The sequence below is a fragment of the Aedes albopictus genome, chromosome 1 (genome assembly GCF_035046485.1).
Source record: "Aedes albopictus strain Foshan chromosome 1, AalbF5, whole genome shotgun sequence".
Classification (NCBI taxonomy): domain Eukaryota; kingdom Metazoa; phylum Arthropoda; class Insecta; order Diptera; family Culicidae; genus Aedes; species Aedes albopictus.
Window position 1 is genome coordinate 98,358,673 of NC_085136.1, and position 14,747 is coordinate 98,373,419.

The 14,747-nt window shown below is 36.9% G+C and overlaps 1 protein-coding gene across 1 annotated transcript in view; it reads right to left on the minus strand.

Moving 5' to 3' along the window:
• Window positions 1–8,322, minus strand: part of LOC115256555 (uncharacterized) — a 61,999-nt gene extending 53,677 nt beyond the window's left edge. Inside the window, exon 1 of the mRNA XM_062845076.1 lies at window positions 784–8,322. Coding sequence (XP_062701060.1) covers window positions 784–924 — 141 coding nt within the window. The 5' untranslated portion in view covers window positions 925–8,322. The remainder of the gene's footprint in view (window positions 1–783) is intronic.
• Between the last annotated feature and the right edge of the window lie 6,425 nt (window positions 8,323–14,747).

Genomic DNA, 14,747 nt, shown 5'->3' on the forward strand with positions numbered 1-14,747 from the left:
CCAAGAAGTGCGTTATGGAGCTTCCGAAAAGCGCTCTCCGGAGCATCCGAGAAGCGCTCTACCCAAGTAACACACTTGTCACACAAGAGTCACAGCAGCACAGGTTTTTGTTGCGCAGAAGTCACCGTGACTCATATCTAACTACGTATTAGCTAGATTTAAGTCACAGTGACTCCTAAGCAACAAAAACCGGTGACATGTGTGTTACTTGGGTACGGAGCTTCCGAGAAGCGCTCTACGGAGCCTACGAGATGTGCTCATCGGAGCTCCCAAAAAACGCTAAAATATTTGGTGTGTCAGAAAAGCAAACATTATAACTTAGAAAATTGTAGTACTTAAATACTAGCACAAACTACTTGAGGGACTTACCAGGATCGAACGCAGATGTTAGGGGATCGGATACTTAGAAACATCGTTACATAATGACTCTTTTGGGTGGATCATAAACCAGCAGGGCTAGAAATCAAAATATAATTTACTGGTATCTACATAAAGATCTGTGAATTAATTATAAGATGGACAGAATGATTTTAACCGAGAAGTAACTACTAAGGTAAGGCAGAGTTGTACGTACACATGTCGGGATCTCGCCAGGAACTACAAAGTAAGAAGGCTAAGCTGGAGGTAGAGCTGTACACATACAGAAGAAAGCTATTGTTTTACTTGGGGGTGAAGAATAGAAAGTTGTTTGAAGACAGAAGAAATTTAGAGGCATCTACACAGATCGTGGGCAACGAATACTACGGGTCAGCTAGCTGTATGCGATTCTCCTAGAGAGCTTACCTCCAGCGCCTTCCTACACTTAATCCGGGACGATCTCTCGCAGTGAACTAAAGTCTTGGGAGGGTGGCTTATCTGCAAGGAATAGTTTTGCGACAAAACCGGGAAAAAGAAGAACAGAGAAAAGAAATCAAACAGTATCATGTGGCTCCGGTTATATTGATGGGGAAGCTGGCGTTGACGTTGCTATAGGTGATCAGAAATGACTAGCCGTTTCGAATGGCTGGGATCTATTTGGACCCATATACACTCCCGATCAAAAGTTTGGGGTCACCCCCTCAAAAACATGCCATTTTTTAGGCCCATATCCCTGCCAATTTGCGTCCGATTTCAAAACCCTAGGTTTCATTCAAAAGATAATAAGTCAAAGAAACTTTGAACATGATTTAAAAGAAAATTTTTCAAAAAAAAAAATTGTATGTAAACTTAACCCAAAGTTGCCAAATTTTCTAAAAAATGAATATAAACTTACGGCAGTGTCGCTGGAAATTGGGTCGACCAAATTTTGAAATGAGAGCGGTAATATGACCCATTTTCTATTAGCTTTCAACTGCTTTTTACAGAACTTAGCTAAAAATCTAGAAAAACAGTTTGTTGTGGCCAGTCCTAGACACGGATTTTCGGACCCTCTATTTAGCAAACTCGGAATTGCAGTGGAGTATGCTTTAAGCTGCAATTCAGTGTAATTAATGTAATGTAACAGTCTTAACGTTAGTCCATGTCTACTTACAAGTTCTAGTCCTTTCCGTTATTTATTTGTCCGTGTCTAACTAGACCTACAACTGTTCTGTCACTATCCTGTATAACGTCAATGATCTATTTGTTATTTATTTCATCTGTTCAATTCATAGTGTACTTACAAAGTGTTTGTTTGTTGTATAATAGTAATATAAGGTCAATTTAATTTTAGTAATCACGCGTGGTGCAAATTCAATGTTTTTTCGTTTGACAATTCGATCTGTTGTGTGTAAAGTACGTGTGTGTACAGTTTGTCAGGAGTGTCATTCATTTGTCACCCTGACGTTCTGAAATTGAGGACGAACCTAGTTTACCGACTGGTGGCAGTGCTGCCGAGTGATCGGTTTCTGTAACACAGTTATTAAGTAAATTAATCCTTGATGCCATCGACCAAAAGTTTGGGGTCACCCCTCAATATGATGTATCAGCCAAAAGTTTGGGGTCACTTTCGTAAAACATGGAAAAGTGATTTGGTGATATCTTCGTCATCTATAGTTCAATTTTGATTCTTTTTAGCTTATTTCAAAGATTATTAACTAAATTTACGTTTGATGTCTTTAACTTGACGTATTTAACGATTTTTGAATATAAAAATGTTATGTAAAGTTAACACATTTCACCACACTTCAAAAAATGAGGCAACTTTACGTTAAGTTTTAGTATAAAAATTTCAACAAATATGTGTGGTTCAATGTCTATGCAGTAAGTATCATTCATTTTGTTTCAAATAAGCCAAGAAGAATTAAAATTGAATGAAAGATGACAAAGATATCAACAAATCACTTTTTCATGTTTTACGATAGTTACCCCAAAACTTTTGGCCGATACATCATTTTGAGGGGTGACCCCAAACTTTTGGTCGATGACATCAAGGATTAATTTACTTAATACCTTTTTTTCTAGATTTTTTAGCTAAGTTCTGTAAAAAGCAGTTGAAAGCTAATAGAAACCGCTCTCATCTTAAAATTTGGTTGACCCAATTTCCAGCGACACTGCCGTAAGTTTATATTCATTTTTTAGAAAATTTGGCAACTTTGGGTTGAGCTTACATTCATATTTTTTTGAAAAAGTTTCTTTTAAATCATGTTCAAAGTTTCTTTGACTTATTATCTTTTGAATGAAACCTAGGGTTTTGAAATCGGACGCAAATTGGCGAAAGTAAGGTCCTTAAAAAATGACATGTTTTTGAGGGGGTGACCCCAAACTTTTGATCGGGAGTGTACATGTGCTCTCAAGCATTGATTCCGGTTTAGGTGTAAAGGTCCAAGAGATTCTAGAATAAGGTAATACCCTTAAATGTTCTATGTGGGTCCGAACAGTTCTGAAGATCAGTCCTTGAAATCCACAGGCACAAAAGTAAAACGTGTTTGCAGTAAACCGTCAGGATTGCCTAAACTCTTTGGATCTGTGGCATTACAGATCTACACGTGTACAATAGCCATTTCCCCTACACAGAGCGTCAAAGCGACCACTTTGACCTCACAAAACTACAAGGTACTACGACCACCACCATTCACAGCCATTTCTCCCGAACCCGTCCTGTATAAGGAAGTGAAACTCCAATCGAATCGGATTCCCTCACGCAAAATTCGTGGACCCAGAGGGTCTCCGATTCACATTCACATTCTCACATCGTCCCCACATCGGGGAGGTATTTTTTGGCGAAAGTGAAAACCCAACCCAGCCCCAACTGGTCGAAATGTTATAGAACAACAAGTTCTAGCCCCGGGACATAAAAGTCCCAAAACGCAAGTGTATGAGACGAGAGAGACCGCGAGATGTGGTGACCGTTCGCTCGTTCGTTTGTGCTCGTTGATCATCGCGACCTGGGTTGGTTTATCACTTTCTTCGTCGGTTTTCGTTGGGAAACTACTGTATGCGCTCTTAAAATACACAGATAACTGAAAAGAAGCAGTTCGTTTTAACGCATGGATCTCTGGGCTGATTTTACCGTCATTGCATAGGCTCTCAGGTAAGCTTATTAAGGATATTTGGCAGGTTTCAGTAACGTTTCAAGGTGTTTCAAGACATTTAAGGGCGTTTCAGAAGGTTCCGGAGGGGCAGTGATCCAAAATGTACTGTCAAAAACTGTAGTATGCATGATAATCGAGGGTGTATGGTCTTGACTATCATGCAACAAAAACATTCACGTATGAATGACCAGATGAAATATTCATGGGTGACTGTGACATTTTTTTAATCATGGCAAAAAATGTAGTGGCTTGGCAAATTGAGTGAACTAATGAAATCCCAGTGGTTCCGAAAACTGCAAACGGGACATGCGTATTACTTAGGAACCGGAAGTGTGAAGAAGCGGAGACAAAGATTTTCAGATTGTGCATTCCGAGGGTCATAATCACCAATGGAGCAGGGGACCAAAGGTCAGTGGTTCCCAACTGAATAGTTACGGAAAACGTCTAACAAATCAAAAAGTCTCATGCCATACGGATATTTTCGGACCTGGCTAATTGAGTTGATGTTAAAATCCGATATCCTAGGCCATTTTGGAATTAAATATGGCGCTTGGGGTTATGGGGACAATATAGGGACACTACTGAGGGTTTCCGCCATCCTAAAAAACGCCTTTGCAACGACTTTGAAATCAAATCCGCTGAAAATGCTCTGAAGCTTCTTGGAATGCCTCCGAAATCTACCTTAAACCCCCAGAAACTCCATGTAACGCACCTCAGACCTTCCGAAACCCCCCCAAAACACCATGTAACGCCTCCGTAACGTTTCTGAAACCCGCCGAAAATGTTCTGAAGCTTTTTGGAATGCCTCCAAAATCCCCCTAAAACCCCCAGAAACCCCATGGGTGATATGAAAGAATGACTGGCACTGGTTCTGTGATTAAAATACGAATGTCGTATGTTTTATTGTCTGATTGAATCGAGACCCATGGAGAACGCTGTTGGTCGATCGTCGACTTAGGGTGTTCAAATTATGCTTACTTACATATGCTTGCGTTTGCAACGAATGACAATTAATGCGACTCAATCAAACCAAGCAGTTGCTTTTAATAAGTTACAATGTTGCACAAATAACAATGCGGTATGGAAGTATTCATACTTCATATGTAACGCACCTCACACCCTCCGAAACCCCCAAAAACGCCATATAACGCCTCCGTAACGTTTCTGAAATCCGCCGAAAATGCTCTAAAGCTATTTGGAATGCCTCCAAAATCCCCCTAAAACCCCCAGAAACCCTATGTAACGCACTATGGCATACCAGTTTAGCAACCTATGCGCAGAGATGCGAAATAATCAAAATATCGATGGACAGAAATGCATTCTAAATAGATACCTGAACTGTAAGCGTAAGCGCTATTCCGAATTTCAACGTCTTGAAAAAAGACACGGACACCGTCTTTAGCCAGCGGCTGTACAGAATGAACGAAACTTAACACTAGACAACGGACACACGGATCATGCACCAGTGGATACGGAGAAGAAACTATTCTCGTGAAAAGTTTCATCGCCCGGAACTGGAATCGAACCCTCACCCCATAGCATGGTGCGATTAGAAGCTTGGTGACCCTAACCGCACGGCTATGAGGTCTTTTGGTATATATCTGGAGAAATAATAACACTGTGGTATGTCTGCTATATTATGAGACAAGATCTAGTGGCAATCTAGCATTTATGGAAGGAAACATATAGAACGACGTAGAGATTGATACGTAATAATTAAAAATTATCATCGTCGCTTACGTCACTTTGCAGAAGCAACCTTGCTATTTTGTGAAAACATAGGCGAGTTGCCTTGAGTCGTTGTCAACAGCGAGCGAAAAGTCTCTTTCCATCGCAGCATCAGTGCAACCGCCCATACGAATAGCACACGATTGGGTTCGACACCGATCAGCGATGTTGGTAATTACCTAAACAACCAAAAATCGCATAAGGGTGCACGCTGTACATCGTATAAAGTATTATTTTAAGTCACTATCGCATATATGTACGACTGAGGGACAATGTTCATCACAAATGATGTTATTTTTTGAACTTATTGCAATGTATCTGGTAAAATCATACAAGAGTGCTAGTTAACTTTTATCATGTATGACTAGATCGTAGTAGACGATATTCTGATGTTTTATTGGGATAAATTTTGATCATTCGCAAAAGCGTTCGAGCGAACTCGCAAAGTGTCAGTTGAATTTGCATAATTGCGTACTGCGATGGCCATACGACTTCGCTTGGTACTTTTCTTATTATGTCAGTTTATCTCGCTTTGGTGTACAAACTGAATCGCATAAAAGTAAAAATAACCTCGTTAAAATTTGCATACAAACTCGCATAAGCTAGAATCGTTAACGTTGCCATATTGCGATGTGATACGTGATAACAATAAAAGAGGTGCTCTTGGAGTGCCAAAAAGCTACAAGAAAGTCAGCAGTGGTGACAAAATAAGTTACAAAGTCATCATTTTTGTTTTGTTGACCTGATGATTAACAATTGGTTGTGCTAGCCCGAGAGTGGTAGCGATAGCTGCGCGGGAAATCACGCTTCGTCATTTTGAGCTCCAGATAGCCTAATGAACACGTACAATGCAAAGGAACCAAGTCATTCCAGCAAACACTGAGGTGAGTTAGAATGTCATGATAATTAGCCAGTGTGTTTCATAAGTAGTGTTTGATGTTAAGTGTGAAGTGTGGCTCGATATTCCAAAGGCTATTAGTTCAATACTGAGGTGATAAGAATTGTATTTTTTTTTAATATTATTAAGTCGCATAAGATGCTATATTACGTCGCAATAGTGCACACCGTGCATCGCATAAGATATCGCTTCGTGTCATATAGCGTTATCAATCTTCCGTCAATGCACGTATAGCGCCTTCACTTTTGTACGCATAAGGCTCTTTTACTGCATCTTATGCGATGTAACTTTATCGTATAAAAGTACGTATAACATGAACATAAACTTCATTATACGTGCAAATTGGTTGTCTGAGTATCTTTCGCCGCATAGCGGACGCCGTACTTTTCATCGCTAAATATGCTCATCACGAGACATGGTTGGCTTGGTATGCGTGCACGTTTGTGTCGGTATATTCGAATGCTTTATATCTGTGTGCACCGCAAGTGTTCGGCCCGAACCGTGTAGACCTATCCAATCCATTCGGTATGACCGAGCCGACCAAACGAGCGCGCTGCGACACAAGCAGATGGTCACACAGTCGTTTGCGCTTTCATTATGTTTTTCTTCCCATATATTTGCTCCTGCTCATCCATGATCAGAGCACGGCATAATCGCGCGTGATTAAAATAAACATAATGAGTTTTGATGAGCAAGTACTCGGTGAAATATAGCAACATTGTGCAGAAGAACAGCAGTGAATATGTCATTGGAAAAAATCTTGCTGAAATCAATCTGGGAAATCCTTTTAAATTCTTCTTTTCATAAAATACCGGAGAAAATAATTTATAAAGCTTGAGAGAATCCTTAAAGAAATTTCTCTTTCTAAAGAAGTACATGGAGAGACATACAGTCTAAAAGAATTCTGTTCAGTAACCAATTCTGATTTAACCAAGACATCCCTAAAAATAAATAAGGAGCAAAAAAACAAAACAACGATTGAAAATTAAAAATTAGACACACTATAAAAAATCAACTATTTTATAAATGTTGCTTGAAAGCCATTTTTGTATTGAACATGGAGTTATGAGCTGCTATTTTTCAACATATTTTTCTCTTCCAATATTTTGGAATTTATAAAGGGCAGGGAAGCTTTGAGCAATTTTTTACATAAGGACTGTATCGGAAATTTACTATAAACATTCAAAATGCTCTATCTTGAAGCACGGTTGGTCTTTTTATTTCGGTTCTTCTATGAAATCTTCACAATATAGTTAAGTTTGGAACAGCTTGAAGAAATTTGGAAAATGTTTAGTATTATTGAAAATATGGTTCTATGCGTATAGTACACAAAATAACAATCTATACAAACTGCATTTTTTAAAATTTTTTTTAACGTTTCAATAATTTGTAGCGAAAAAAATTTAAACAGAGAAAAATCAGGAAAATAATGATTATTTCTAGCAGTTAAGTACATATTATATATCACTCAATACCGACTTTGAAAATTCTTATTTTGCATAGAAAAACCTCCAACATTAAGAATATGGTCTATCCCAAAAAAACACCTACTTTTTGGTCAAAATTTGACGTTCTGTTTTATTTATCTTCAGAGGTTATAAAACTCCGTTCTCTGATAAAACTACCTCTTCAATAGATTTAAATACATACCCAATCGAAAAAAAAAAATCAAATTTTCAACTTTATGTATTTTTTATTTGCGTAATCGTTCTTTGAAGACGCATAAAAAAAAGAGATCCACGAAAAATGGCCTTTTTTCATTTTTAAGAATTTCCCTAAACTTTCCTATATCATGAGCATTCTGGAAAAGAATATATTTGCGCAAAAAAAAGGGAAAAAATTGAATATTGTTCCACAGTTTTCGCAATTTTAAATTTTTAGGAGGTGTCCAAAATTTTAAAAACATATGTGCAATCTTTGAGATAAAAGTCCAAGTTGAATGATTATTATTTGAAAATCAGAACTGCCATTCTTTATTTAAGAGATTTATAGAGTATCTTCAAAAATAAAGTTATGTTTATTTCGAACAGATTATTTTTCAGGCAATTGTGAACGTTTACAGTTAATTTCCGATACAGTCCTTACATGTCTGGAAAAAAAAAATGGTTCGAAGTTTTTAATACGTTTCGTGTTATTAACTCCTTATGGTCATTTTGCTAGATATTCCGAACCCTCGGCGTGGCATCTAGTTCATACAAAAATTGAAATATGCATGAACCATGTCGTTGACTCACCCCTCCGCCCTCCAACAGAGACCAGGGTTTTTATGGTTGCCCGTTAAACAACTAAAGTAAAAACACTAGACTTCACCCCCCCCCCCCCCCCCCCCCCCCCTAAAATTCTGCTCTAATCTTCGCCATTTCATACATAAAATACTAGTATTTGTATGGAGGGGGCGAAGACTAGAGCAGTGGCGAAGTCTAGTGCTTTTACCCTATTATTCCGAATAAAAAAAAACCGCTCAGCTAAACTTTAAACTTAAACTTAAAAGTTTTAAAGGTAATGTTTGACTAATTGCATGCAATAACTTCATAGACTAAATTAACCCTCTAATACCCAAATTTTTGATTTTGATCTAAATATCATTTTTCGTCATCTAAAATCGATTTAAACATGTTTTGGAAGCTGATTCTTTTTAATTCTCGATTTCGTGAATTTCAGTTTTTGATTTTTCTAATTTTTATTTTTGAACATCCCCACACTTTTATATTTTTCCTGGAAGTCAATTTGGGGAACGGATTTTTTGAGATGAAAACATTTTGAGATTTTATGACTATTATTGAAATATAATTATTTAAAAAAAATTTCACAGAAAATTTTATTTTCCGTGTAATTTTAAGGAAAATAATTTTAGAGTGTATTCAATTCCCTTAAACTATTGAACAAGGATAGAATGATTTGGGAAAAATTTAAAATATGTTAATTGTAGCGATTCAATACAAAATAAACAATGACTTCTAAAAGGTGACTAAAACATCAATTTTTCAACGATTTTTAAAAAATGTAAATACGCTTTAAAATACACCAAAAACCATTTTGAGATATACAAAACAGTCCTAAATATCAGCCAAAAATATAAAAAATTTGATATTCCACGAAACAAAAATTACAAAAATGCTCAAACTATACCCCGTCTAAAGGCGGGATTGGGTATTAGAGGGTTAAAATAAAAAAATGCTCGTCCTTACTAGTCTTTCTTTTCTTAATGTTATTATTTTTCATTGAGGGTACTCACTAAACACACTAAACACACGTAAGCCATGAATTTCTGCTTATCTGAAATGTTTCATGATTTTGCGAATGAAAGAATCAAAGATTGCCTTGGTGATCGCAACGTTGAATCAGTTTAATCAGTTTACGCTGTTAAGGCGAAACTGGAAGCATTTTCTCATTTTTTCGGTTTTTGATTTTTTATTAAATAACGAAGCAATGTTTTCAAAATCGGTTTTCGTACACATGTAGAGTATGGATCAAGGTATCTTCTAATTTTTTTTTTTTTGAGGTGGAAAATCACTTTTTGTGAAATTTTGTTCAAAAATGGTTTTTGCAAAAACGAAAAACATTTTCCACTACAAAAAAAAATCAAAAGATACCTTGATCCATTCTCTACATGTGCACGAAAACCGAGTTTGAAAATATTGCTTCGTTATTTAATGAAAAATCAAAAACCAAGAAGTGAGGAAATGCTTCCAGTTTCGCCTTAAGTGAATCCCCCTATTGTTTCTTTTGCAAAACTGGAGTGAAGTGTTTTTGTTTTTTTTTTCTTAATTTTTAATCCCAAGCAAAACGAGTTCTGCTTATCAACTCTTAAGGTGAAGATATGACGAAGCCACACATTGAATTTTAAAAAGCACAAATCTAAAGAACCGAATGTCGTTTTGCGCTGAAAAGTTGATCGATTGGTCTACACCAGCAGGGACCAATCGATCAACTTTTCAGCGCAAACCGACATTCGGTTCTTTAGGTTTGTGCTCTTGAAAATTCAAGGTGTGGCTTCGTTATATCTTCACCTTAAAATGATAATATTTTTTTTTGTAAAAAAAATTGAACTGAAATAAAACAAAAAAAAAATCACATAATATGGCAAGAAGATTTAGAAAATTTCTTCTGGGTTATTATGGAAACCCTTACTATATATAATATTGAAGGGTTTTCCAAAGCAGTTCACTTTGAAAACACTCTAGAAATAAGGAAGAAAAATAACTCTCTTTAGATTTCGGGGTCATACATGTTGAGGTGCGTGAGAAAAAGGAAAAGTTTGAACTTTTGTAAAAGTACGTAACGATGTTTTTCATACTGTACTGAAAAGCTTTCTGAATGACAACGTTGCATTTGGCGATTTTCCACGGAGTTTTCTGGAGAATTGGTGAGATCGTTTCAGGCTTCATATTATTTTCTTTTCTTTCCTCTTCTTTCGGAACTTCTTGAGGAACTTGCTTTTGTTACGTCACAGCTCCTCAACTTTTAAAAATCAGTGTCTTGTTTCATTTCAGAGAGCGAGTAAAGGCGCTTAAACCTAGGCACAAGGGCCAGGACACGGACCAAATACCTGTGTTCCATCCCAGGATTCCAAGGACTAAGGGGTGATATTAACCTTCTTAGCAACGTCACCCCCATCGATTTTTCACGTAGTTAGCTTTCTCTATAAATCTGAGCGATTGGTACGAGATGTCCCTGCCTTAATGGTTTTATTGTAGAATCAACAACGCTGCACAGTAGGCCTGGCCGCTTTAATGCTTGTAATGCATTCTTGATGTACTGCAAGCATTAATAATGACAAGAAAAATGGTAGAAGTAGTCGATTCTATCATTTTCCAGGAATCTTTCAATGAATGGCTGTGTATGTGTAGACTAGACTAGACTAGACTAGTACGTAACGATGTTTTTCATAGTCTCGTATGCATGACGCATAGTAAAATATTTGATGTGTAAAGTCAGCTGGAAAAGCATGGAAAATAGTACTAATTACCAAAGTCATACCAATTTCTGTAAACGTGTTTTCTTTAAAGAGGTTTTCCGTGACTTTGATTACAGTCCAACGGCTCAACTGAAAGCGCAAACTCAAAACAAAACCGTTACTAGAGGATCTTGAGGTGTCTTTGAACAATCAGAATATTGAAATATGTATATGCAATTCAGTATCATAATTTTAATTTTATATAATTCATTTTGCCACCATAATAGCCATTTTTTCTGAACTGGCTCATTATGCAACTAAAATGAGTTGCATAAAAAAATAGTTGCATGATGTTCATAATGCAACTCAAATAGGTTATATAATGAAAAAAAAACATTGCATAAAATTTTGCATGGAACCCGTTGCAAAGCCTGATTTTTTCAGCACTCTTCGTATGTACGACTCGTGCTGAAAAAATCAACTTTTTGCAACTCGTCACATAAATGACTATTTTATTTTCCAAACAGGGACATATTTTTTTAATTCCCTTTTCATCCAAAAAATGTATGAAAAAAACCATAACACTGATACGATCTTTTTTTTTTAATGTTGATCGTTGAAGGACACGGCATAGCGAACACTCATAATAAATTGGTTGAAATCGGTTGAGATCTGTTTCCGCAATCGTAGTCACTGCATCGACTTTTTTTTGTAAAAAACATGATTCCGAGATACAATTCCAAGTTTTCACTGCGCGTGAGGCGAGGAGCAAGGCGCTAAACGCTATATCTTTGCTTCTACCACTTGGATTTCCATAAAAAATCGACACATCATTCTTTAGAACCCATGCTTTAAGATAAGAGAATAAAAAAAATCGATTTTGTGCTCAATCCAGGCCCGTGCACAGAAGTGGCGCCAAGGGAAAGGTTTTTCCCAATTTCAATGGGGAGGGGGGGGGGATTTAACAACCAACCCCTCACCCCCTCCACCTTAGGCACGGGGGCTCGACCTCACCATACATTACCCCTTAAAAACAGAATTCAAGAAATATCTCTGGAAAACTTTCGAAGAAATTACACTCCCGTGCAAAAGTTTGGGGTCACCTCCTCAAAAACATGGAAATGTTTTTCGGTCATATCTTAGTCATCTTTCATTTAATCCACTCGTTCTTAGACTCTTTCGAAAGACAAAGAGTTAGATTTGATTCGTAGGTACTTTTTACAAATTTCATGTGAAATTTTTAGTATGAAAAGTTTACTTAAACTTACATGTTTTTCCTAAATCTGTACGAAATATTGTTTTCCGTGTAGTTCAAAATTGGGTCGACCAAATTTCAAAATTAAAGTTGCATTAGAACCCTATTTCTATCCTCTTTGAGAGCCATTCATTAGATTTTAGCGGAAAAATTCATAACATAATTTAAATGATCGAGTTAGGTTTACAAGTCACCGTGCAAAAGTTTGGGGTCACCCATTAGTATGCTGCATCGTGCAAAAGTTTGGGGTCACCTTCCAAATGAAGTCTGAGTCGGATTTTTATTCAAATCGTCATTGTTTTTGGTGCAACTCCAATTCCTTCTTTGATATTTGAATGGCAAGACACAAAAATGGTTATGAAATGTTCATAAACTAAGTTCTAGACTAATTTAAGGTAGAAACGGTATATAAAATCCATATTAAATCAGCTAAGTTCGTTATATAAAGTGCGAAAGAGGATAGAAGTGAGATAAAAATGACTAATTCGTGAACTCTACCCTATATAACAGTAAGTGTTAAAACCACAAATATACCATTACCCCAAAATCCATAACAACGAATGACATTTCTCGGAATGTACTATTACATTCGAGATTTTGGGTTTTGGTGCAAAGCAAAGGGATAATTTTTTGATATGGCATATTTATTAAAATAAAATATGTAACATTGCTGAAACTTATGGATTTTAGGGTAATGGTATGTTTGTGGTTATAACACTTACAGTTATATAGGGTAGAATTCACGAATTAGTCATTTTTATCTCACATCCATCCTCTTTTGCACTTTATATAACGAACTTAGCTGGTTTAGTATGGATTTTATATACCGTTTTCTACCTTAAATTAGTCTAGAACTTAGTTTATGAACATTTCATAACCATTTTTGTGTCTTGCCATTCAAATATCAAAGAAGGAATCGGAGTTGCATCAAAAACAATGACGATTTGAATAAAAATCCGACTCAGACTTCATTTGGAAGGTGACCCCAAACTTTTGCACGATGCAGCATACTAAGGGGTGACCCCAAACTTTTGCACGGTGACTTGTACACCTAACTCGATCATTTAAATTATGTTATGAATTTTTTCGCTAAAATCTAATGAATGGCTCTCAAAGAGGATAGAAATAGGGTTCTAATGCAACTTTAATTTTGAAATTTGGTCGACCCAATTTTGAACTACACGGAAAACAATATTTCGTACAGATTTAGGAAAAACATGTAAGTTTAGGTAAACTTTTCATACTAAAAATTTCATATGAAATTTGTGAAAAGTACCTACGAATCAAATCTAACTCTTTATCTTTCGAAAGAGTATAAGAACGAGTGGATTAAATGAAAGATGACTGAGATATGACCGAAAAACATTTCCATGTTTTCGAGGGGGTGACCCCAAACTTTTGCACGGGAGTGTAGTTCATTAATTTTGGTAACGAACTAACATATTTGTTATGCTGTATCCTGGTTCTCTATCGGTCGCAAACTCCATTCGCTCCTTACTCATCCGAACTTGTCCCGTGCCGCGCGCGCAAAGGAAATCGAAATCTCTTCAGTTAAATTTGTTTCCTCTTGCTGTTGGTGGTGACCCTTTCGTCCATCGTCCGTCGACGTCCTCATCTTCATCGTCGTCATCATCGTTGTGTCTGGGGGTCCTCGGGCCATCACCGACCATCGCGTCGCGTCGCCTTCGCCGCGTGTGGACTTTCATTAGCAACCAATAAACTTTTATGCCGCTCTGCATCTTCCGCCGACGATCAGCCCCGTCCGAGAAAGGAATAATTAAGCATTAAGCGGGATGCGGTTTGGTTGCGATTGCACTGCGCTGCGCCTCGGTGACCGTGGTTGTGGAGTACCCGCGCGCGCGAAGTGGTAGTTATGGTTGTTGTGGCGTATTTACCGGAGTTGTTCCTCGTTGATTGGCACCTTGGGCGGCTGGCTCGATAGGGTTTGCCCAAGAATTCGGGGCTTGGTCATAATTTGCGCGATGTGAGGGTAGGACTTCACCGACAATGGATACAAAGTTTGTTTTTGCTTGTTGTTTTTAATCGCTGATGAATTATTTCACCGAAAATCGTGATGCAGTCGTTAATTGCGGGCAGTCACGCAATCTCTTGGAAATATTTTTTAAGGTATCGAAGACTATACCTAGAGTATCTGTGTTAATTGTTATTCATTAGGTAAAGCGTGAATTTTTCATGTTTGAAATGGGTTATTATTTTAGTTGTAGATTTTTGTGTACGATTTAATTGAACGTATTAAAAAGTATTCTACGTTCGAAAATTCATTCAAAATATTTACCATTGTTTTCACATCGAAAATTACCTGGAACGAAACAAAAAAAAAACAATAATAATTAATCAGTAATGGTAATCTATTTTTCTTCACAAATATTCAATTAGGCTGAAATCTGTCCCAAAATATGTATCATAAAAAAAACTTTATGTGGAATTCATCCAGAAATTTGTGTTGGAATCTCTAGA